Raw genomic sequence first — 22,976 nt, forward strand, 5'->3', positions numbered from 1 at the left:
AACTTGTCATCAAAGCCAGTTTCAAGGATGTTAACGTGGGAACTCTGAAGGGGATTTGGATAGAACCAGAGACGAGAGTTGATTGGACGCTTAAAAAGGTATTGTCATATTACTTCGGGTAAAGTCTTTTTTCTTGTGACGTAGTTTAGAAAGTTTATAAACTGGTATCTGTAGTAGGGACCAAATAACAGCCGGCTATTATTTTCGGGAAATAGATTTTTGTTTCCCTACAAAAGAAACATATAAACACTTAAGTATACTTTTACCCCATTCTATATATCCTAAAAGCGGATTAAAAGTGACTTTAAAAATATTTGATTTGTTTGTATACCAGATAAAGGTTTCAAATGGAGAAGAAACGGTAACAGCAAACTTCAATCAATTGGTTCGCAAATATAGAAGCAACTCCTATAGCGAAAGTAAGTACTGATGCACAAATTAAACCCTTGGTACAAGTAGAAAATATATAATTTCTACTGACCATGTGGCCACTTTAAAACTCGTACCACAGACGTTTCACTAACTCTCGCCCAGACGAACTAGTTTAAATATCATTTACAGTTAAAAACTGCTGACTTGGAAGTGATCTTTTAATGTCGGTTCGCTTGACTTAAGCCTCTAAGGTAATACGTTTTGCTTGCTTCCCAACTAGCCGCGTGAATTAAAACAAAAAAGGAAAAATAAACACTTAATGACAGTAATTCGAAGATGAAATTGTTGTTCTGACTTGATTCAAGTCCGACTATTCCTTTTGATGTCAACTTTGCATTGGTTTCGAAAAATTAATTAGCTGAAGTGAGTTTGATGGCTAAATGTACTTTATTGCTTAAAGTGAATACGTTTCACAACAAGGCAAACAGCTACTAATTTCCAGTTAAATAAAATTATTTTGCTCTTTTTGTTTTGCAGCTTTTTCACGGAATGGGGCATAATGATCGGTGGAATGAATAGAAATGAAACTCAAGAAAGCATGTAATAAAGCAAAGAGTGAACAAATAAAAAATTCATGAAAGTAGTTCGAAGACTGAGTGAAAAGTTAACGTGGCTCTGAGCCCAATGTACAGAATTTTTTTAGACTTTGCCAAAAATTGCATCTTGTCCTGCTTATAAAAATTCGTTCATAAAAAAGGGTTTCACCGTTCTATTTTTGAAATATGAGTAATTCAATCTAAGCTTAAGAGTGTTTTAGCAGGTCATACTGTTGCTATGGTAACCTGCTGTGTCACGAAATTGTTACCAACGTGTTCACCAAGGATTGATCAGACTTTTTTGATACCCTGATTGTAGCCTCAACTGACAAAGAGTGATTATAATGAGCCATCAAAATCTACTTTTTGGAATGTGCTGGGAACTATTTTGAGCCACCTTAAAGGTAGAGGATAGGATACAAACCGGCCCAAAGCTTTATCGATCAGTGTATTCCAGTTGTCCTCATCCCCACCTCTCTGGGGACAAACCCTGCAAGCAACCTACTTGACAGTCATTGAAATCAAATGCACAAGTGATAAAAGGGATATACCAATGGCTAAAACCCGAGGAGGCATTAATAGTACCCCCGGGCATAAAGAAGTAATGAAATATTGGTAGTATCTGTAGTATGCGAATCGATCCCTATTTGACAACTACAACAACAACAATGTTTTATTTACCCTTGACACTTAATACACATTTGCAAAGAAAATTACAATAACTTAAAATAACTTAGGGAAAAGATATGTGCTTAAAGTCGAGCCAGGGGGATAAATGAACTAGGCGCGCACGGTGGTCCCGGTTAATGTGTTAATGTTTCGGTGAGTTGAGCTAGGACACCTAATATGGCCTACATGACGATTCTAGCACGATCAAGTAATTTCGCTTCGAAATGGTGGACATTCCAGAACAAATTGAAAACGATTTCAAAGCTCCTGAAGATGGATTTTAGAGGGAAAACAACTTAAAAGTTATCGTATAAGTAACGGAGAAAGTAGTTTTCTCGAAATTTGAAGCGAGAATTCTAGCTAAACGATCGTTCGTGTCGCTTCGCACGTGTTGTAGATATTAACACAATGTTCAATTGAGGCTAAATACCCTTCCGATCGCCTGTTTTACGTTTGGAATCTTGTAATTCGGTTCGCTTCTCTGTATTGAGTAATCTATGACTATGCAATAATCCTAATGCAAATGTAAATGATAGGACCCTAGCTTTCCAGTGTTTCCGTGGGAACTTTATGAATGATATGGTTTACAAAAAAAAGAAGTGCAAGTTTTAGTTCATACAATAATGTTCAGTTTCCAATCGGCGCAAAAAAACGAGGGAAGCTTTAGTAAGAACTACTACCAGTATAAAATAGCAAGGGAAAACAAAATTTTTATTGCCAAGTCAATAATTCCAATATTTGTGCCTTGTGCCTAGGATCTTTTAAAAAGGATATTGATTGGTTTTTTAAGAGATATTAAATAGAAAGTTTCCCTCATCGAGGCTTACGGAATATAACCAAAATAGCATCGAATGTTAGGGATGAATAAATGACAAATAGCTATATTATTTTCTCACCGCAATCCATAAAAATTTGCCTGTCATGATAGATTACAAGTCGGGTTACGACCAGATCCTCTACTCTTCGCCTACATCAGACGTTGGTTGATTCTTTTTGGGGAGGGGGGGGGGGTGGGATTCCTTACACTGGGTTTTCCTCATAGCACTCGGGACATTATGATTATTATTTTATCTTCAGCATGAAACGCATCTGAAGTTCCCAGATCATTTTCTCTTCCAGATCTGACTTTGGACTGGAATTTACTTCTATTGTGATATCTCCACTGAAGTGGTTCTGGCCTTAGCTGATGTTCTTGCAGTGGCAGATCCAGACTTTGAGCTAAGGTGGGGGAGTGGGGGCGGTTTTGTTTTACTTGCCCTGCCGGCTTTTCTTCCTTCAGTCATTTCTTTTTTTATCACCCAAAATAAGGGGGGGACCTGGGCCCCCTGGGCCCCTCCCCTAGATCCACCACTGTCTTGGTCACATGGTTAACGTTTGTTCTGAGTTTCACGGGAGAAATCCCATCAAACATTGGTTCTACTAACTGAAAATACAACAGACGAGGCTGTCACCAAAGATAGAAAATTTGACACTAACACCGCTTTCTTCTTGGCCAAGGAGAACAAATAAAGAAAACCCGAAGTCTATCGAATTGATCCGAAAATTAATTTTCATGGTCTTAAACATTAAAAATGTGGAAATAATTGTTCCTTTGTAATCTAGTCACTTTATTCAGCTTACAATGAACTGGTACGACAATGAAGAAAATCTTTCCAAAGCTACTCTGCACAAAATAATTGCTGAGAACAAATTTCAACCACCTTCCAATGAAAATCGAATTATTAGTTACGGAATGGAGCCTTCTGAAAATCCAAAAATTATATAAACGGCCTTTTTCTATTATATATACGGAAAATACAAAGTTAATGTTTCAATTCAAGATAAACCACAATATTATCTACGCTAAAGACAAACTTAAAAGAGCCCACATAATAGCTGATGATATATGCTATCTATGTAAAAGTGAACAGCATACAATCCAGCATATGTTTTAAAGTGTTCCCATGTAGCTTTATTTTGGAATGAATTTTTTGACTGGTGGTCGCAAGTCACCAGTGAAAACATTCGGTTGTCAGACTCGACAATTTTATACGGACCTACAAACCCACTCAAGCACCATCAACCCCTAAGCTTGGCTTTGTTGGTGGCAAAATACTTCATTTATAAATGTAACCTAAATGAACAATCTTTACTCTTCTCGCTGTTTGAGAAACAACTTCGGGAAAACATAATGACTGAAAGGTACATTGCAATAAAAAACAAAAATGCCAAGTTCTTTAATGAGAAATGGAGATGCCTTATATTAAAAGATTTTGTTACAGAAATTTTGCAAACACCAACTTCTCAATAGGACAAATTAATTTACTTAGTGTCAGTGTCATGGTTTTCAAATTTCTAATCAGTAGCGCCTTGCATTAATTTATTTCTATATCAATTGTAGTCCACAAAGTGCCGTAGTTTTCTTCTTGTATGGAATTTACTTTACTCTATGTTTTATTGTACTGTAAGTGTTTTCTTCATGAATGAATAAAGAAATAAATAAATAAAATTCAGCTTACAATTTACAACTTTTTATATTGATTTCAAAGATTTCAAGTGATAAGTAAGGTGAACTCACAGTTAATTTTGGTTTTAAAAGAAACCTTTAATAACCTTCACAGATATATCCACGTGGAAGTGCTCCGGTTCCTTGAACCGTATGACTGCAAAAGATATTATTAAACCCTTTGATCCCACTACTAGGATACCAGATTTCCCCACAAAGTTCATCTGGGTGAGGATCAGGCTGGCTTCTCTGCCAGCGGCTGTCATCTGCGGCCACAGTGACATCAGGAGTTTCTCCCTCGGGCCATTTCCATATTCCACCTTCTTTACGCAGTCCAACGTAATAGTGAGTGTAACTTCCGGCCTCCTTAACTTTTTCTGCGATGAAGCCCTTCACTTTGTTCCACTCGTCTATCGTTTCCATGGTGACTAGGTGAGCTCCCATGTCATGACATGCGTCACGGGCCTCGGTCCATGTACTGTCAACGTCATGGAAGGTGTAGCAGTTGTTCACATTACTGGTGCTACTTGAACCTTTTGTCGCTGAAATATTCAACCAACAACAATGGTTTTCTAAATTCGTATTCCATACATGAATCGTTAGAACAGGAACGCGTGATATGTAGTCACTCTTTGATTATAACCTTCCGAAATAAGCCCAACTTTTTGTTAATGTCAACCGCTACAATGTGATTGGAGGTAGTGAAGGGCCTATTTTAAATTCTCGAACAGCTTTTATCCTACACATGTCTTTCACATCTTCCAGCTGCTTCTAACCACAGGACACAAGGTTATATGCTAACTGCAGATTCTGACCAGGCCGTGAGTGAGAACCGGTGGACCTAAACAAGGTACTCGAATGTAAAACAGGAACGTTCCTAGCTGACTACGAAGAGCAAGCAAGCAAGAACTGACTATTAAATACTAGGTGAATAGGACTGCTTAAGCAAGAATTTACTTTAGATATGTTCGTTAGATATACGAACATATCTACAGCTGAAACCTACTTTTGGAAGCCAGATCCACGTCAAAAGAGAGGCGTCCAAGAATGAAGTACGGTCTATATGTAACCTAGCTTTGGATTACCGAAGCACAACACGGATTTGGATTTGCGTCAAATGGACTCCACAAGAATTCTGTCTACGACACGAGGAATGAGCCCAAAAAAACAAGGAACAAATAGCCACAAATTTTCACAAATCTCAAATACTTTTCTCAATTGGTTCGTGGTGCACAAAGGCCCCCTCTCTCGTTATAACGGGACTTATTCATGTCTTCCCGTCTATCTGTGGCAGATGGCAGTGTTTATGATTTGAATGAGTTTTCTCTAACTGCCTGCAGAGTTTCGCTTGGCACCCTATTCTCCTCGGAATTATCAGTACCAGCGGACAGTGGGCCACGAATTTATCAGTAGGCGAAGATGCCTCAAGCCATTACGTTAGACTCGTAAGCGTTGCTTTGAAAGAAAAAGCTTGTATTTCGACAAAAAGCAAGCAGTTGCTGAAAATAGGTTGGGCAAGTAGTATTAACCAGCCATCTTTTTAGAAAAGCTTTGGTCAATTCTGTCGGCCTCCCTGCTGATTAGTTTCTCGCTTTAGTCACTGATAAGGTTGGTTTACTTTGGCTCGTACGAGTTGGTAATTCGATGTTTTAACTGGAACTCCATACTTGAACTGGAATTTATGTAATTTACGACAATCCCGCGTCCACCCCTAGCTGCATTGACTGCAACTGGTTAATTTATGCGAATAACTGTGCCCTAGCCAAACGAAATTCTCCCTAACTATGAAATAAATGAAAAACAATTCGAGAGTTCTAACCTTTTGATAGATACAAAACAAGAAAGAACATCACGATGAACTTGAAAACCACCCCTGACTTCATCTTCAACCTAAATTAAAACACCATAGAATTAGGTTTAAAAATGACTACATCTTTTTGCCGACTTCCAATTACGATCCAAGTTGAATAATAATGTTAACAAAGATAAAATCGAAACAAATATCAAAAAACGCGAATACTAAGTAAGATGATACACCTGTACCTTGCGTTGGAATTGGAGTAAAGTTTACCTCTTGACTTTTAGACTGAAAATGTACCAAGCGAAAAAGTAATCTAACCTTACTGAAGGTTCGCAAGAATATGACTCTGTCCTAGCTCCACAACGAATATTTTATAGTCTACAGGTTTTGCATTGTATGCTTGGCTAGGTTCATGTCTTTTCACACTGCCTGCAGCAAGACAAACTACTTAGCGAAGAGAGCAGAGTGAAGAGAGCAGTATGTTTACTTATTAAACATCTTTAAGAGAAAACAATTTTATTCAAATTGCTCTCAATTAAAAATACTGAAATGGTAGAAAAAATTTTTCTTCCTGTTCCAAATGGTTCGGTTTAAAAGTTTATATGTGTCAAACACGAAAACTGGTGTTCGATTTGAGTGTTTCGTGATCGCAACTCTCATAAATTCTGAGTAAGTCTGACATAAGCAGGTATTTGCCCTCTTGGCAGGTTAATAAGACTTCGCCTTCAGTAAACGGAAGAATGGGCACCAGACTAAGCAATTTGTAAATTAGAAGTTTCTAAGACCTGAACTGAAATGAAAAGGACTGTCGAGTACATAAGCTTGGATATACAAAATAATTTGAACAAGCAACACGGTTTATCATTCTAAGTGGTTCATTTTTAAGTTAAATCAAATTAGTCTCTCCTTGTGACGGTGACTTTTCTGGTGTTTCCTTAATTATGAGATATTTCTAGGATTTTAATTCTCTGTTTACTTTCTGTTTGCTTCTTTTTCCCCAGTTTAAAGATACTGTGCCGCGTATCATATTTTTAGCTCTCTTCTCGGTGTTTGGAGATGCTATGAAGCATTTTTTTCGTTCTCAAGCGATAATATTGCCAAAAATTAAAAGTGATTGTTATTCCATAGAAATCTAATGTTTAGAAAGCACTTTCCCAGAAATAAAACGAGCTACTATTACCTTATTAACTTGTATCTTCAAGAAAACATACGTCAGAGAACCGGAATGCACGTCCTTTAGAATATTTCTGCCTGCTTCGTTTTGAAGGTTGAAGTTTGACTTTTTGTCATATCATTAAAATTGAATGTCTGGGTGGTTTAATGTTTTGCAATCACCTTATAATTGATATTTTTGTGAACTGGCATTAGCCTGTAGGAGCTTAGCAGACATTGAGGAACACTTCACCAACGAAAGAACTTAAAAAACAAATTGAGTTCACTGTTTTTTAGCGTAAGGTATGTCCAAATTTGATTCTTTCACATATTTATTTCGTTTTGCTGTGCTTTTTCCCCAGTATATTTATACTCCTTCCATTTAATCAAATTAAAGTGATATTTATCCATCCTTTGGAAATGACAATAGTTTGTCCACAAAAGCACAAAATCAGTTAGAAGAACCAATTTCGGGACAGAACAGCTATTGAGGGACAGTAATTTTAAGTGCCACAAGTATGTTTGTCTACATTGTATCAGTGAGAAATCAAGATAAATCAAAAGACATGAATTGATTATTTAAATACAAGGTAAACATTTTGGAAACTATAAAAGTGGAAAAAAAAACCTAGTTTGACGTAATAAAAAAGCTTGTTATCTTGAGATTACATAAACGTTATTTCTTTCTGTTTTTCAAGTAAAGCGTTTCACTGACAACTTGGTTCTGAAAAGCGAATAAAAGATATTAAGAGAGAGACTCAATTTCCCACAAGAGATGACAAAAACACCCTGCGGAGATCTACCATCGGAGATCACGAGGCTTTGTATAAGGTTTTCTTAAAGCTGGAAAGTTACCAAAGAATAATTAAGTGCGAGTTGACCACTTTGGTCTCTATTAGTTGGCGCTGACTACACCTGAGTCGTTTTCCTATGAAAGCATTGTTTTCAAGATAGATGTTTTAGAATTTTGATTAATTAGCTAAGGGTTATATATTTGAAATTAAATAGGACGTTTTTGGACTTAAAACGCTAATTTGTTCAAATTTGTCTAATCTTTTTGGTTTTCTGTGTCAAATTTCTCTCACGCTTACTGGCCCCTGATCATGAATAAGAATACAGACACACTCGCCCTCACTCGCGCCATTTCGTCAATTTTGCCAAACATTTTACGGCATGTCATCGATTACAGCACAGAGGCATAAAAAGGTGGCATCAATTTGTTAAATAGAAGTAGATCGAATAAAATTCCCACCTTATATTTTTCTCAATAATAACTCAGAACCATAGTTTTCTTTTTATATTTACCTTTTTTTTTACACACAATTAAGGTTAATCATTTTAGACTTCCTGTTTTGTTATCGAAATAACATTGTAATTGCAGTGACATGATTTAACATGACAATGTCAGGTTAGAACAATTCATGCCAGTAAATATATTTTACTGCTGTTCAAGCTGTGTTTCTTGCAGACACTTGTATCTTCTGAAACTAGCGATATTTCGAAATGACAAGTTGTACTGTGACGTCATTAACCACCTGTCATGGTTTTTCTGCACAGCACAGAGATGAAGATTGTCTTCGCCGTTTTTGTGGGATGGGCAATGTTTCTAATGAGTTTGCACTTTGGTAACGTTTTTCTTCCTTAATTTGATGTATGTTACGAAAAAAACAACAGCACCAAACAAAACAGGGAGGAGGAAAATTTGAGATAAAAACATAAAATCTATTTTTTTTTTAATTTAATTTGGAATACGGGTTTTCCATTTGAAGCTTTTTCGGTTAAAAATTTTGTTTGGTGTTTTGTTTTTGGAGTAACATAGCCAAAGATAATAAAAATGGTGGATCATGGAAAATTTCTGCGTTTTTAATTAGCGATATAGAGTGTGCAATAGTGTGGAAAAATTTTAAAGAAGCATTACCATTAAGTCACCTTTGAGCTACCATTTGCTTTTTCAAATTTTTCGCTGTAGCCTTTCTCCATATAGACCAGTACTTAGTCGGTTACTCTCATTAACAAATTACTTTATTTGTCTACCCATCTATTTGTTTAATCTGTTAATAATTTTCACAAATATCGGTTATTCTTGCTTCACCATGTATTTAAGGAAAAGAGCATGTTGATAATGGAGTTAAACAATTTTGAACATGAAAACGTTTCTTTTGCAAGGTCATGCATTGGCTTCCTTGCACCATCGACTAACGGAAACTGGTCTGGCTGAGGGTAAGTTGTCATCATTATTTGTACAAGCCAGCTGATATTTTGTTTTCGGGAGCTACCTTTTTGTTATGTTGCTCCTCGAATCAAAAAACTGTATTTTGATTGATAACTTAATGCCTTACTTCCCACAATATGTTACCCCTAAGTCTTGTCTGATGTGAAGAACCTAATGAGCGATCAGTCCTAAAAAGAGGATCGGAATTTAACAGTGGGCAATGAATCACAAATTGGATTTTAATTTTCCACTATGACTGAATTAAAATTTCTGCAGATTTTCTCAATCAAGACATGTTTTTCTTCTACATAGAAATTTGGTGTTATGCGATTTAAATTGATCTATTTGAAACACCAAGAGCTAATGTCAGGAAAAAGTGAGCAAAATCTCAATTTCGTTGCAAAAAGCGAAAAATCTATTTATCTGATCATATTTTTCTCATACATTGCTATATTAGATAAATGAGAAACACGATTTTGTTTGTTTCTAGCAGAGGACGTTTAATTTATTACGAACCATGACAAACAAGTATATTGATCTTTCTGAATTTTGAAGTCATCAGGTTTCAAATGCGATATATTCTGATGAAAACACCTACGTCAGCTTTCTTATTTAAAAAAAAATCGGGAGGAATCGACTTTTTAACTTCTTCCACAAAATTAAGATTTTTTTTGCTGACGTCAGCAAAAACGTGCTATCTAAAGGAGCCACACTATGTAATGAAATTCCCAAAATTTTGGAAGTGTTTTAATAATGTATTTTTCAGAAGTGAAAGCAGACAAAAGGGCATGTCCAGGTATACCTGTAGTACCAAGAACAACTCTGATGGAACAATTGATAAAAGACGTGACAGGCAGACCTAACGTTTGTAATCTTTACACTTACGGTTGTTGGTGTGGTCAACGTGGACACGGAAAATACGTGGACAACTTTGATTAGTAAGTATGACCTTGCTTTATACCGTGGAATTCAAAAAGCAACAGTGCTATTGGAGTGAAAATTACCGTCTTTCATGGAAATTATGATGTTATGATAAAAGCAAGCTGGATTAGTCAGAATTTTTTTCTATTGAATGTTACGAAGGTTTTGCAGTATGCATGTAAATAAATCCAGTGCGATTCGAATTTGAACACGAAAAAAGGGTTGTAACGGCAATTTCTTCCTAGTCTGCAAACTTGCGCATTTGACCTTGCTTAGTGAGTGGTGCATATTAAACCAAATTGTAATAATCTTCTGCCAGGCGGGGACTCTAAACGAACTCCTGATGGCCTTCGTTTTAAGAGAAATGGACACAGGTAAAACGATCGCACGCTCGGTTTCGAGCTTTTAGGCCGAAATATAGCCCCACTTCATTTTAAGACTGAAAGAGTAGCCGAGACCGCCTTACGCGCATCGTGATTTTGACCAACTTTGGCTCGATTTGCCGGAACTTGGGGGATATTTTCCAGTCATAGGGACTCTAAACTAACTCCTGGTGGCCTTGGTTTGCACAGAAATGGACACAGGTAAAGCGATCGCTCGCTCGATTTCGAGCTTTTAGCCGAAATATAGCCCCACTTCATTTTAAGACTGAAAGAGTTGCCAAGACCTCGTTACGCGCATCGTGATTTTGACCAACTTTTGCTCGATTTCCCGGAACTTGGGGGATATTTTCCAGTCCCCAGTTTAAGGGTAATTTTCGGAAGGAAGGACAAACGTTCACTGTCAGTTTTACTTTCATAAATTATGGCAAGACCCTGTCTTTTCTCCTTCGAGCGAGCGTTAATAACCAACGCCTCTGGACGTCATCAAAATTGTCACGAATATGAAATTTTTGTCCAAATAAAATACAAGCGTAAGCTTAAATTTTTTCTTTTTTTCTTTTAACACTCACCATATATACATCGTGATCCTTCTCTTCCCTACCGTTCCTTTACATTATCCTTCTTGGCTTATTCCCTGGGCTTTGTTGCCTAATATTCATTGATATGTTGTACATATATTTATAAATGGCAAAAGTAAGACAAGAAACCAAAAACAAGTTCCTTTCCTTTTTGACTTGCTTTCTCTTTCTTTCAAGTGTAAAGATAATGAACTTCAATCAATCCATCGATCCATTAACAACCTCATAGACGTCGTCACTACTGATCGACTGGCCCTGCAGGGAGCCTATTGATTAAGAACACCCAGTACTTAAAATCAAATACATATAAATATAACTATGACTTGAACTTGAACTATTCTGTGCCCCCTTCTACCTTTTCTCCGTTGCATTTCTTTGTTTCTTTGACTTTTTTCTTCAGCTGCTGCAAAGTGCATGATTTTTGTGAGGAAGCCCTACTTAAAGATGCGGACAAGTGTAAAGTCAATGGAGGAACGTTGTTTATGACCAAAGATTTCAAATTCAACAAAGCTACCAATAAATGTTGTAAGTATCTTTAGCGTTTAACCACTTAAGGTAGCAACAATAACGATAATGATAATGATAATGCTAATAACAAATAATAGCAATTAGACCGAGTGGAGTATGCAATTCAAGGAGTAACTGCGGCAGTATTAAGTAGACCGTGGAAAGCAATTTCTTCTAAACTCAAGCGTCAACAGAATCGTCGTAACATTTTGGCCATGGAAATTTAAAAAGATCAAGCATATATCGCGTCCAAATTCTGGTCCTGTTTTTCCTTACAAATTTCTAAGTGTATGTTGAATTAAAATATATCCGTGTTATTGAAATCTCAGTCAGTCAACGTAGCCAACGATATATATATATATAAAGCTTATGTTTTTGCTAGTGTTCTCAGTTCTTTAGTTCTCACGTAGTGCTGCGTATCGGAAACCACGTATTTACCGGTACGATAAACGATAGGTTTTTGACCAATCAGAGCGTGCGAAGTATCTCAGTTATTTTATAACATATAATAAAATAATATCTCTAGTGGTTTGCAGTTACCTGGATATTGTTTAAGAGAAATGTGTGTTACTTGTCTTTTAGCTAAGTCTTCTTTGTTTGGAACAAGCCGGATCAGTATTATTTTGCCGGTTTCATAACATTCCGATACTTCTCCTAGCATTTGAAGTTGGTGCTTCTTTGTTGTTATAAGTCTGGTTCTTGTTTGATTATAAGATGTTAGGAGAAACTAGGTGAGAACCCTTCGCCTAAGGAAGCCAAATTTATCTCAGCAAGGAAACGAACCCTAACCCTAGCAATACGCTGGGTTACTTGACGATAAAATTTGTCTAATTTTACTCCTTCATTAATGTGTATGCTGAAATACTGCATAACTAACATTAGTAAGTTATCAATAATAATCGATAGTTAACACTGTTAGTAAGATGTGCTTTATTCTTATTGCTGTAGCTCCATTAAGTGAATATGGTGAAGGAAGTGATGAGGAGAGGCAGTGTAGGCATGCTTTATGTCTCTGTGAATTGGAAATGGTTCGTTGTATGGGACACAACAAAAATGAGATTGACACCACCAAGATCTCATATCAGCAATGTAATATCACAGGTAAGATTTAGTTCCAGGACGAAATGATTCATACTTATACGGAAATACTTTGAATGATTTTGAACAATTTTGGATATATTGAATTATTTCCCATTCCTTAGTAAACTTTTGATATACTGAAAACACCAATTGAGTGCAAAGTTCCTTCAAAAATCTAAATCTTTGCATTGCTAAGCCGAAAAACACTTAAGTTCGTTATATACCATTCACGTTTTCGTTTGAAGCAAAATCGTTGAAAATATCAATGTTATGTAGGTTTCTAAATACGAACCATGAAGATTTTCCCATACAACAAAATAGTGTAAATGTCTGTAGCCTGGTGTAGTCAACCGATTAATCAACTTGTCAGACCTTTGTAGAAACGCCCACTATATATTCAACTTCCATAAATCGTTGAAATTCAATGTCGTTCATACTCTCTGAGAATGACGTCATTTTCCGAGGGGGAAAGACACATTTTCTTTCGTCTTTTAAATCTGTCCTCAAAACATTCTTGTTTCGGAAATCCTACTTCTGATTTATTTTATTTTATGAGAAACTGTATTTTAATTAATTATTTCATTTATTTTATTTATTACTGTTATTAGAAATATTTCATAGGATTTAACTAATTTATTTTTTATAGTAATGTAAGCGCATTGAGTTTTTTTAAATGCACCCAAAAAACTTTATTATTATTATTATTATTGTTATTATTACTATTTTCAACCCACTAGCTTATTTCTTTTACTTACTTTTACCTTGTATATACCAATTTGTATGGAATATGTTAATTAATGTTATGATGATGATAGTAGTATTAGTATTAGTTGTAGTAACCATGATATCATGATTAGATACGGAAACATGTTTTACAGGTTTAACAGACATCAAATTATGTAAATATCGTAGCATTTTGTAAAGCTTAGCTCTAGTTTTTGTCACAATAAATTAAAATAAAAAAATTTTTAAAAAAAATTTTCAACCCACTTGGGCAAACGACTACGTCAGTCGGCTTCTCTTTCTCTTGGGATGGGAGATGAAAACAATAAAAGATCCTCAGTTGGCAAACTCAACGGATCGAACGCATTCAAAACGACAGCCATGCTTTAGAACTAACTTGCAATACAACCGGCACCCTCTGGAACAACATGCGATGACAACTAAAGGTGTGAACAACTTAATTTATTGACGCAAAGTTGATCAAGAGACTTGGAACTGATTAATATTTTAAGAGTACCTTGTGAATCCTTACTAGATCTACTAATAATGTCCAATTACAGACAGTCCTGTTTGCCACAGCAAGGCGGATTTGATTGTTGTGATCCAAGACAGTCAAGGTACTTCCTCAGCGACGGCTGAAAACATAAAAACCGTGGTGCGAGCAATGCTGAGACGACTAAGCCATGAATCAACTGACTTCAACTTTGCACTGGCAAAGTACTCTACGTCGCGGCGAATGAGTTGTTTTGGAAGCGCACAGGAAACAATAAATTACATGAACAACAAATACCAACACGGAGGAAGCGGTCGTAACCGGTTAAAACTTGCTCTGAGTAAAATGGTCTTGGAACATTTTGACAAGCGTCGCGGTGACAGAAAAACGGACACGGCGAAGGTGAGATTTACTATTTTCCGTCTTGGTCCAAACTATGTGATCAATAAATTACCTTGCATTCAACAAGAAGTATCTGTAGTTGTTGTTGTTTTTTTTTTGTATCAAAATTATATTGATGCAAAACAGAATCATACTTGAAGATAGCAGGTCTCAAATTGAAATGTCTCTTACATTCGAACCTCTCCATAAGGACTACCTTAATTGGGGACAAAGGAAAGTGGCCGTTGTAGAGAGGTGGCCGTTATTGGGAGATAGAAGTGTAATATAAGACGTGATTTTTTCGGGAGGGGGCAACATTTTTATTTACTTATGGCAGATTATTGTATGGCTGTGTCTCACAAGGACTGGGAACTACCAAATTCACGAATTTGATTGGCTGAAATCGATATTGACGGCGGTCTAAATTTTCCCATCTAGACCGGTTTCATTTTGCGTTGAAAAAGTAGCAAACTAAAATACAAAAATGTTCACCATTTTCTTTTATTTTCTGCTCAATCATTTAAAGAGCTGCCAAAAAGCCTGATGACAAAAAAAGGACGAGCAAATTTCGGCACGTTTAAATTAAGCTCATCACCGTTTGCAAGCAAAATGTCAGCAAACCAGTTACATTGCCATATAATAAACATCTTATTAACCGAGCTAAGTCGGTCGGTATGGGAGAATCTTGACCTCGGTCGTGTGTACAGACCTCACTGCGTTCGGTCTGTACTCACGACCTTGGTCAAGATTCTCCCATACAGACCTCCCGCTCGGTTAATAAGAGCTAAATATAAATACGTATCATATAAACAATTGTCACTAAAAAGAAGACAGACAGAAACGGAGACGAAAGACGAGCGCCGCGGATCAAATTGCATTTCCTTTCATATTAACTTAATAGGGTCTGTTCTGTATACACCGTTCGTCAGTAGTTGATTAAATGGCCGTTGTCGCGAGGTTGTTTTTGCAGGCGCTTTAGTGGCCATTGCCGTTTTGGAGAGGTGCAGTTGTATAGAGGTCAAAATAAAAGCGAATGTAAGGACCGTGCGCTGGGACAGAAAAAAATGGCCGTTATCGAGCGGTAGCCGTAATTAGAGGTTCGACAGAACATTCGTTGTCAATCCTGTTGTTCACTTTCCTTACTCACAAAATCGTTTTCAATTTTGAAGATTCTAGTCATATTCTCAGACGGGAACACGGTGGATGAGAATGGGGAACTTATGGACACCTTCATGCTTGAGAAAACAGCCAAGTTTTTAAGAGTCAACAACAACATCAAAATAGCTGGTGTCCTTATTCCCAACACTGAGAAAACACCACGAATACAAGAGCTCAAAGGCATCGTCACTGAACCAGATGACGCCATAGTAGCCGATTTTTCTGCTCACTTTAACAAGATTGGAGATGTCTTAGCAGACCAAATAAAGGGATTCATTTGCTATTATGGTAAGAATGACCTTTTATTCAGAGGGAACTCAATCTTTTTATCTCTCTGTAAAGAACTGGCAAGTAAATTATAATGGCCTTCATGAGTACTTTCTCTTCCAGAAGGTGGGAGTGGGAGCAAGTTAAGGACACTCCATGGAATTTTCCCGTTTTCTATATCTCGACCCAATTTGAGGTTAATATCTGTCATTATCCAGTTCTTGGCAGTTTCTAAAGTAAAAATTGGGCCAAATAATACTTCGCGGTTGCGTTTTGTTTTGTTTTGTTTTTTTTTTTGGGGGGGGGGGGGGAACCGAAACGAAATGAGTTAAGTTTAAATTTAAGTTTAAGTATAAGTTTTTTGCAGATCTGCAAAAAACAAAGCAGAGATACTAATGTTTAACATTAATTACAGGTGCTTATTGGTGCGATCTCAAGGCGGATGTGATTGTTCTGATTCAAGACAGTCAAGGTATTTCCTCAACGACTGTTGGAAACGTTAAAAGCGTAACGCGACGAATGATGGCTAAACTAAGCGCTGAGTTAACTGACACTGACCTCAACTTTGCTTTGGCAAAGTACGCTACGTCGCGGCGAATGAGTTGTTTTGGAAGCGCACAAGAAACAATCAGTTACATGGACAACAAATACCAACACGAAGGAAGTGGCCTTAACCTGTTAAATCTTGCCTTGAGCAAGATGGTCTTGAAACATTTTGACAAGCGTCCTGACGACAGAAAAGACGACACGACAAAGGTGAGTTTTACTCTGGCTATTTTCCTCTTTGGTCAGAAACTGTGTGATCAACAAATTTAAGTTATCCACATTATCTATCCTTTTTTATCAAACTGGCTGTCAAGAACGTTGAAGATTTTGGAAATAAAGGTTGTAAAAATCAGACCTCAGTTATGTTGTAACAAAAACAGAAACACACTGCAGGATGGCAGATCCCAAATTTTAATGCCTGTTGTTTACAATGCCAATACTATTTTTTATCCTTATTCAACAAATCGTCTGCAATGTTCAAGGTTCTAGTCATACTCTCAGACGGGAACGCGCAGAATGAGAATGGTGACATTATGGACACCTCCACACTCAAGCAAACAGCAGATTCGTTGAAAGACAACTTTATCAACATTTTTGGTGTCCTTATTCCCAATACCGAGAAACCGTCACGAAAACAACAGCTGAAAAGTATCGTCTCTGTGCCAGATGACGTCATAGACACCGATTTTAACAGCATCGTAGATCTCCTTACAATGCGCGTGAAACGATTGGTCGGCTGCCTTGGTAAGAATTTCACAAGGAACTTTATCTTTCTGTTATTTTCCAAATTAAATGACAAGTAGCAGAAAAATGCCGTATTTTTATCCAAAAATTCAGAATAATTGATAACAGGGCTAGGGGAGTACCTTCCAGTTTAGTTATGCCAAGATTAAAGAAATGTATGTGGACCCTAGGTTGTTTCATTGCGTTCTTAGTAATAAATATTTTTTTATCCCAATAGTTAAGTATACAGTCAGAGTATACACCCCGAATTCACACGCGAGGAGTGACTACAGATTGACTGTTAGGATTGAAGGACAGGGGAAACAAAATACCACAGGTCACGTCTTGTACGAGACAACACAAGACACCAAAAGGTTTGATATATGTTCCTTTTTGTGTTCCTCATGTTCAGGGTCCGGGAGGACATGTAGAGTGACGAGAATGCTTGTAATACCTTTTCGTGGTTAAAATTGGTGGCCTTGGATTGCTTGTATGTAGCTTATATATGGAAGTTCCCTCGAAATATCCCGAGGTATTTCCCGAATTTTGAACTTTAAATTTTAGAATATCGATAACTTATTTGAGTTAAAGGGCCCTAGTCAGCCACACCTTTGTCTCTGTTTACATTTCAGAGTTTGGCTATTATATTTTATTCGGAGTATGTCGAAATGAAGGAAATCTCTGTGAAACTACTCAAGAAAATTTAACATACTTTCAGGAAAACAACTTACAGTAAAGCAATAAGATTTCGCTTCACCATGCATGCAATATTAATAATTTCGATGGCATCGGCGGAAGCTAACAAGGGTCCTTTAAGATGCATCGCTAATCGTTTTTTTTTTTAGCAACCTACACGTGATTGTATCAGAGTTCTATGATCTTGATGTGGGCACTGTGAAGAGGGTTGAGATAAAACCAAAAAGGCTTCCTTCAGCTTCACCTTTCAGAGCTGGGTGGAACCTTAAAGAGGTAACGTGATAGTATTTTCTGTTAAAGTTTAAACATAATTTAGAAGAGTTATTTTTTTATCATTTAGTTTAACTGCATATATTACATAAAATACTGCTATGTATTTGGTACAATTCATTACTTAATAACCAAGTATGGTTTGCATGCTCTCACTAATTTACATACGGCACGTAAGGGTGCGTTTCTTTAAGAAAATCCAAAAACAGATTTTGCGTTTCTTTACTGAACAGATCAATCCAAGATCACTCGGGTCATGGCGCATCAAAGAAACCGAAGAATCCTTGCCCAGGGTGAATTCTTCGGTTCCTTTGATACAACATGATCCCAGTGATCTTGGATTAATCTGTTTAGCAGAGAAACGCATAATCCGTTTTTGGATTTTAGAATCCAATCTTAAAGAAACGCACCCTTAGTAAGCTAAAATACTTTAATGGCGGACTGATTGACTACCTGACGGAGTGACTGACTGACTGACTGACTGGCTGACTGACAGACAGACAGACATAACTTTAATTCTTATTAACCGAGAGGGAGGTCAGTAACGGAAGGTCAGGAGCACCGAACAAAGGCAGTGGGGTCGGTACTCACGACCGAGGTCGAGATTCTTCCATACAGACTAATCAAGCGCGGTTAATAAGATTTTTATTAAATGGCCAAACAAGAAAACCTCAGGTCGCTGAAAGCAACAGTAGCCGGTTTGTAGTCGTGTCCAGTGCGGTTGCGAACTGAAAATGAAAAGTGTGACCAGGAGAAGGTCGGCTCTTATTTGGTGTTAAAGACACATTTGACGTAAAACAATAGAGAACAAAAGGAAAAAAACGCTTTGTGAGGCGGTGTTGTATTGTGACGAGTCCAGCGTCTTCTGAACCAAGAAGGAGCCAGAAGGTCGAATTCATTGACGGATATGTTTTCAATTCAGTCTGTAGTTTCTTTTACTGGCTAACAAAATTTCTAAGACGCATTTAAGTCGCTTTTAGTCTTGTATTGAGTGACCTTTTACTTCTTGACTTAAAAAGACTTCTCTATTTCGTATTCAGCTGGTGTTTTGATTGCCTTAGAAAGACTGCATGTTTTTTATACCTTTTTCTCTTCGTCTTTTGAGCTCTTTCATTTAGTATTGCTAGCAGAAACAAGCAAAATGATTCTGTATTTTTTGTGTGCAACTTTCTCGAGGTTAAAGTAAAGGGTAGAGCAATCCAGACGCCGCTCTAGATGAGAAAATCTAGACCGTGGTCAATATCGATTTTAGCCACATACTCGTAAATTTGTAAGTTCACAGTCCTTGCGAGACACGGCCATATAATAGAATCTCTTACCTACCGATCGTAAGGGCTGCACTGGGAAATACTGACCCAAGGTCGAGCGATGCGAGTTCTGTACAAAAATGACCGAGGGCCTATATTCCCCAGCACGGCTGGAGCAAGCTATGTAAGTAAGTAGTTTATTATAATATATAGATTTAGGCCAGCCTAAAAGCGTAGTTCCTGGGCCGGGTTGTTCAGAGCCCGACTAAGCTAACCCAGGAAAAGGTAGAATTAATTTTGATTTGAGTTTAATAACTTTGCGGTGAGGTTTTCTGTATATTGTTTGGCCTTCTGTTTTGAGTTTTAATAATCACCATATACACGAAACAAAGCAGCAAAAAATATTTGTACAGGAGAAAAAGTTATAATTCGGTTAATCCTGGGTTAACGTTAACTGGCTTCCGAACAATCCTGGCCTGTTTTCAACAAGTTAACGTGACATGAGCCCGCGATCCAAACCAAAAACAGCACTTGGTCAGCGGTCAGCTTCAAAAAAAACACGCGACCTCGATGAGCTATAAACTTGAGCCCGCGATATGGTCACGTGATACTGGTCAGCGGATACCTTGTTTTGACAGGTGTCAATTGATCATAACATAGATGTCCAATATCAAAGAAGTGCACGGTAAACCAAGGCTGCATGTCTCAGTCAACCTATTATTTGGAGTATGGCCGCCATGTTGCGCGACTCCGTCGTCGTCGCCGTCGTGCGTACGCGCCCACGAGCAATACCGCTAGCCATGATAACCATGAGAAAATCAACTCATGGGTTTCCTTTTCTTTCCTATATGAGTATGGGGCTCCGCTTGGCGGCCCTTCGGGCCGCCGGAGCTCCGCTATGAACTCGAATCTGAAGTTGCAGGTTTCCGAAAACAAACAATACACGGATTACAACCGTTTCCATCGACTGTTTTCACGTAAACGTTCCATATGGCGAAATCCAGATCAAGAAAAACCAATCAAAACTACGTTGCCATATAATAAATACCAATAATAATGATGATAATAATAATAATAATAATAATAGTAATAATAATAATGACAATAATGACAATAATGATCTTTATTTATACACGTTAATTAATTAAAGCTCATAGCTTGTGGGGTAGTGTGTAAATCAACAGTTAAAAAAAGAAACGAAACGAATAACCAACTTTGATTTAGCACACTAACAGGAAAGGAGCCAAGCGGTAAAACACTATAAACCTACAGAGGAAAAAAAAAGAGAAAGGTAAAAAGACCAGACAACTAAAACAAGGGCGGCAACATAATAACAGCTTACTTCTATCAGTTATACAAATCAAGTGACACTGCTTATGTCAGGGGAAATATTCCCCCCACCCCTTTTTTAGGCCTGGTATTTGCGTAACGCGAAGACCGAGCAACAGCATCTTTTAGAATATTTGCTTTGTTTGTGTATCAGGTGAAGATTACAAAGGGAGGAGAAACATTAACGGCAGCATTCGACCAAGCCATTCCACAATGGAACAGAGATAAACGTTGGTATTCTGGTAGGTTCTAACGCGAAACTCTTTTAAACGCTAGATTTTTTTTCCAGAATTGTGATGACCATATCTACACAGAAACTCGAATATCGATAAGTTTTAACTTTAATTTAAGCTATTAGAAGTGCTAAACCCGCAACAACCGAGCTCAAGACGGAAAAGGATTTTCATAATCAACCGATAACCTAGACAACATACGATAGGATGCACTGGGACAGAGACACAGGTATTAATCTTACGAATTTGTACTCTGAAAATCGAATAACAGCTTGACCTTGTTAAAGGTTAAAACTTTCCATAGCATGCATAGGTCAGTGATAGGCTAAACTGAAAAACACAAAAGAACGCTGAAGGAAAAAAGGAAAGAAAACCAAAAGAAAATAAAATCGATTAGAATAAGCTGCGCTTTTTTTCTTTACAAATTCTTTTTTCTGTGCATTTTCACACCCAGTGTTAAGATACTACGTCAAAATATAAGACACCGTTCTTCAAATCATGTTTCAAATAACTAATACTTTTTAATTTCGCAATAATACAATTTGCTCATCTTTATTGCATGCCCAACCACCGATCTGAGAGTGGAAGTTTTAAGAAAATGATTCCCACTGCCTTATAATAATCTCGTAAAATAAATTATTAGCTTCATAAAGGTGCGATGATACGGGCAACATTTTTCTTCAACTTGTCTCGCAACTTTGTTGCATTGCAAGTTGAAAACCTTTGTTGCGCGTATTACCACGTTTGTGACCAACTTGTCTCGCAGCAAAATACAGTGTTGCAAGTCTGCGGAATTCTTCAAGTATAATTGGTCAATCGCGTTTAAATAAAGATGGAGCTTTCTTTTCAAATAATTTAGCGTTTCCACGAACTTCCACTTCCATTTCTGGCCGTCATTTTCTTCTTCATTTTCCCTGCCAGCGAAGTTCTCTCAGTATGAAGCTCGGTTCCGTTTCAGATTGTTAGGCGAAAAGTTGTATTTTTTCGACAGTTCTTCCAAGCCGTTTGCCTTTTTCGCTGCTTGTTTTGAAGAGACAAACGAGGTGTCCCAAAGACAATGATAGCCCTCGAGGTGTTTGTACAGGGCAAATTTATGACATTCCGAGAGTTACTGGTCTACTTCGAGTTCACGCCCGCCTTCACTGTCCGCTATGTTTGTTTTCTTTGCCGCGTTGCCGCGCTTTGCAACAGCGTTGAATTCAAATTTGTTGCGAGACAAGTTGTAGCTTCAGTGGTAATACGAGCAGCAAAACTAAAATTTGTTGCAGAAAGTAGAACTCGAGTCTAATTTTCGCAACATGTTGCCTCAACTTGCAACACTATATTTTGCTGCGAGACAAGTTGTTCACAAACGTGGTAATACGCGCAACAATGTGGGTCAACTTGCAATGCAACAATGTTGCGAGACAAGTTGAAGAAAAATGTTGCCCGTGTTACCGGACCTTTAATCATGATACTTGTTTTAGTGGACCTCGTAGCTCGTGGCAACTCCAGATTTTCATATATATATATATATAACTTCAGAGAAGTTCAGGTCTCACGAGTAATCATCGTTTTATTGCTACAGAACTGTTTCGTATGGTACAAGGACCACACTCATCAGGCAATTTTAACGAATGAACTGTTGAAATTGGAAAGCTGGCAGTTATATATATATGTTCTATCAACGAACTCATGTTAAAACAACAGGCAAAAGTCTGATGCTATATTGATTTTGTATCAAGGTACAAGAACGATAAACCGATCTCACATCTGACTTAAGATGTCAGTCGTTTATAATTAGACTTCAATATAAATATCATTGAAGATGGCCATATATAGGAGAACCATTTACCCTTGATCTGACTGGGTGTGTATACCGAGAAAAAATGCAAGTGACGCGTGGGATATCCCATAGTGTAGCACTTAAAAGCGTTCCATTACTGATTTCGAATTTTGCTTTGCAGCTAGAGCATGGCTTCGACCTTACCGTAAGTAGAATGAAAATGAAGCAGCAATATGTAAATAATTGCTATGAAAGAAATCAGCGGAAAAAGTAGAGAAAGTAATGATAGTGCTTAGAAAACGGAATTATTGATCCAACTGAGCTCAAAACATCTGTGTATTGATTTTTGCAATGTTCAACTGTCTTGAAGCAATTTGGTGGCTAAACAC

General features: G+C 37.3%; 5 protein-coding genes across 5 annotated transcripts in view; 3 read left to right on the forward strand and 2 right to left on the reverse strand.

Moving 5' to 3' along the window:
• LOC110069415 (uncharacterized) overlaps positions 1-1,015 on the forward strand; it is a 19,955-nt gene extending 18,940 nt beyond the window's left edge. Inside the window, exons 15-17 of the mRNA XM_089286135.1 lie at positions 1-98; positions 335-419; positions 910-1,015. The exon at positions 1-98 is cut by the window's left edge and continues 5 nt beyond it. Coding sequence (XP_089142261.1) covers positions 1-98; positions 335-419; positions 910-932 — 206 coding nt within the window. The 3' untranslated portion in view covers positions 933-1,015. The remainder of the gene's footprint in view (positions 99-334; positions 420-909) is intronic.
• Positions 1-22,976, reverse strand: part of LOC149113574 (gamma-glutamylcyclotransferase-like) — a 146,318-nt gene that overhangs the window by 111,867 nt on the left and 11,475 nt on the right. The window lies entirely within an intron of this gene.
• On the reverse strand, positions 4,201-6,029 carry LOC110069465 (snaclec coagulation factor IX/factor X-binding protein subunit A-like). The gene is made up of 2 exons (XM_020776989.2): positions 5,942-6,029; positions 4,201-4,664 (listed from the first exon to the last, which is right to left on the reverse strand). Exons 1-2 carry the CDS (start codon positions 6,003-6,005, stop codon positions 4,222-4,224), a joined length of 507 nt encoding a protein of 168 aa, XP_020632648.1. The 5' UTR covers positions 6,006-6,029; the 3' UTR covers positions 4,201-4,221.
• Positions 8,390-12,788, forward strand: LOC149113576 (phospholipase A2 group V-like). The gene is made up of 5 exons (XM_089286152.1): positions 8,390-8,700; positions 9,242-9,295; positions 10,054-10,225; positions 11,570-11,694; positions 12,625-12,788. Exons 1-5 carry the CDS (start codon positions 8,616-8,618, stop codon positions 12,786-12,788), a joined length of 600 nt encoding a protein of 199 aa, XP_089142278.1. The 5' UTR covers positions 8,390-8,615.
• On the forward strand, positions 14,048-17,127 carry LOC149113577 (uncharacterized). The gene is made up of 4 exons (XM_089287359.1): positions 14,048-14,374; positions 15,523-15,799; positions 16,194-16,534; positions 16,807-17,127. The coding sequence occupies exons 1-4, from the start codon at positions 14,144-14,146 to the stop codon at positions 17,125-17,127; spliced, it is 1,170 nt and encodes a 389-aa protein (XP_089143485.1). The 5' UTR covers positions 14,048-14,143.

Source organism: Orbicella faveolata, unplaced genomic scaffold, assembly GCF_042242905.1.
Source record: "Orbicella faveolata isolate gen_17 unplaced genomic scaffold, um_ofav_v1 contig_14, whole genome shotgun sequence".
NCBI classification, from domain to species: Eukaryota; Metazoa; Cnidaria; class Anthozoa; order Scleractinia; family Merulinidae; genus Orbicella; species Orbicella faveolata.

Coding starts and splice junctions, on each gene's coding strand:
- LOC110069465 (XM_020776989.2), bottom strand. CDS start 6,005: ATGAAGTCAGGGGTGGTTTTCAAGTTCATCGTGATGTTCTTTCTTGTT. Junction 4,665..5,941: donor TGTTTTGTATCTATCAAAAG/GTTAGAACTCTC, acceptor TGAATATTTCAG/CGACAAAAGGTTCAAGTAGC.
- LOC149113576 (XM_089286152.1), top strand. CDS start 8,616: ATGGTTTTTCTGCACAGCACAGAGATGAAGATTGTCTTCGCCGTTTTT. Junction 8,701..9,241: donor TCTAATGAGTTTGCACTTTG/GTAACGTTTTTC, acceptor TTCTTTTGCAAG/GTCATGCATTGGCTTCCTTG. Junction 10,226..11,569: donor TACGTGGACAACTTTGATTA/GTAAGTATGACC, acceptor TTTTTTCTTCAG/CTGCTGCAAAGTGCATGATT.
- LOC149113577 (XM_089287359.1), top strand. CDS start 14,144: ATGCTGAGACGACTAAGCCATGAATCAACTGACTTCAACTTTGCACTG. Junction 15,800..16,193: donor GGGATTCATTTGCTATTATG/GTAAGAATGACC, acceptor CATTAATTACAG/GTGCTTATTGGTGCGATCTC. Junction 16,535..16,806: donor GAAAAGACGACACGACAAAG/GTGAGTTTTACT, acceptor GCAATGTTCAAG/GTTCTAGTCATACTCTCAGA.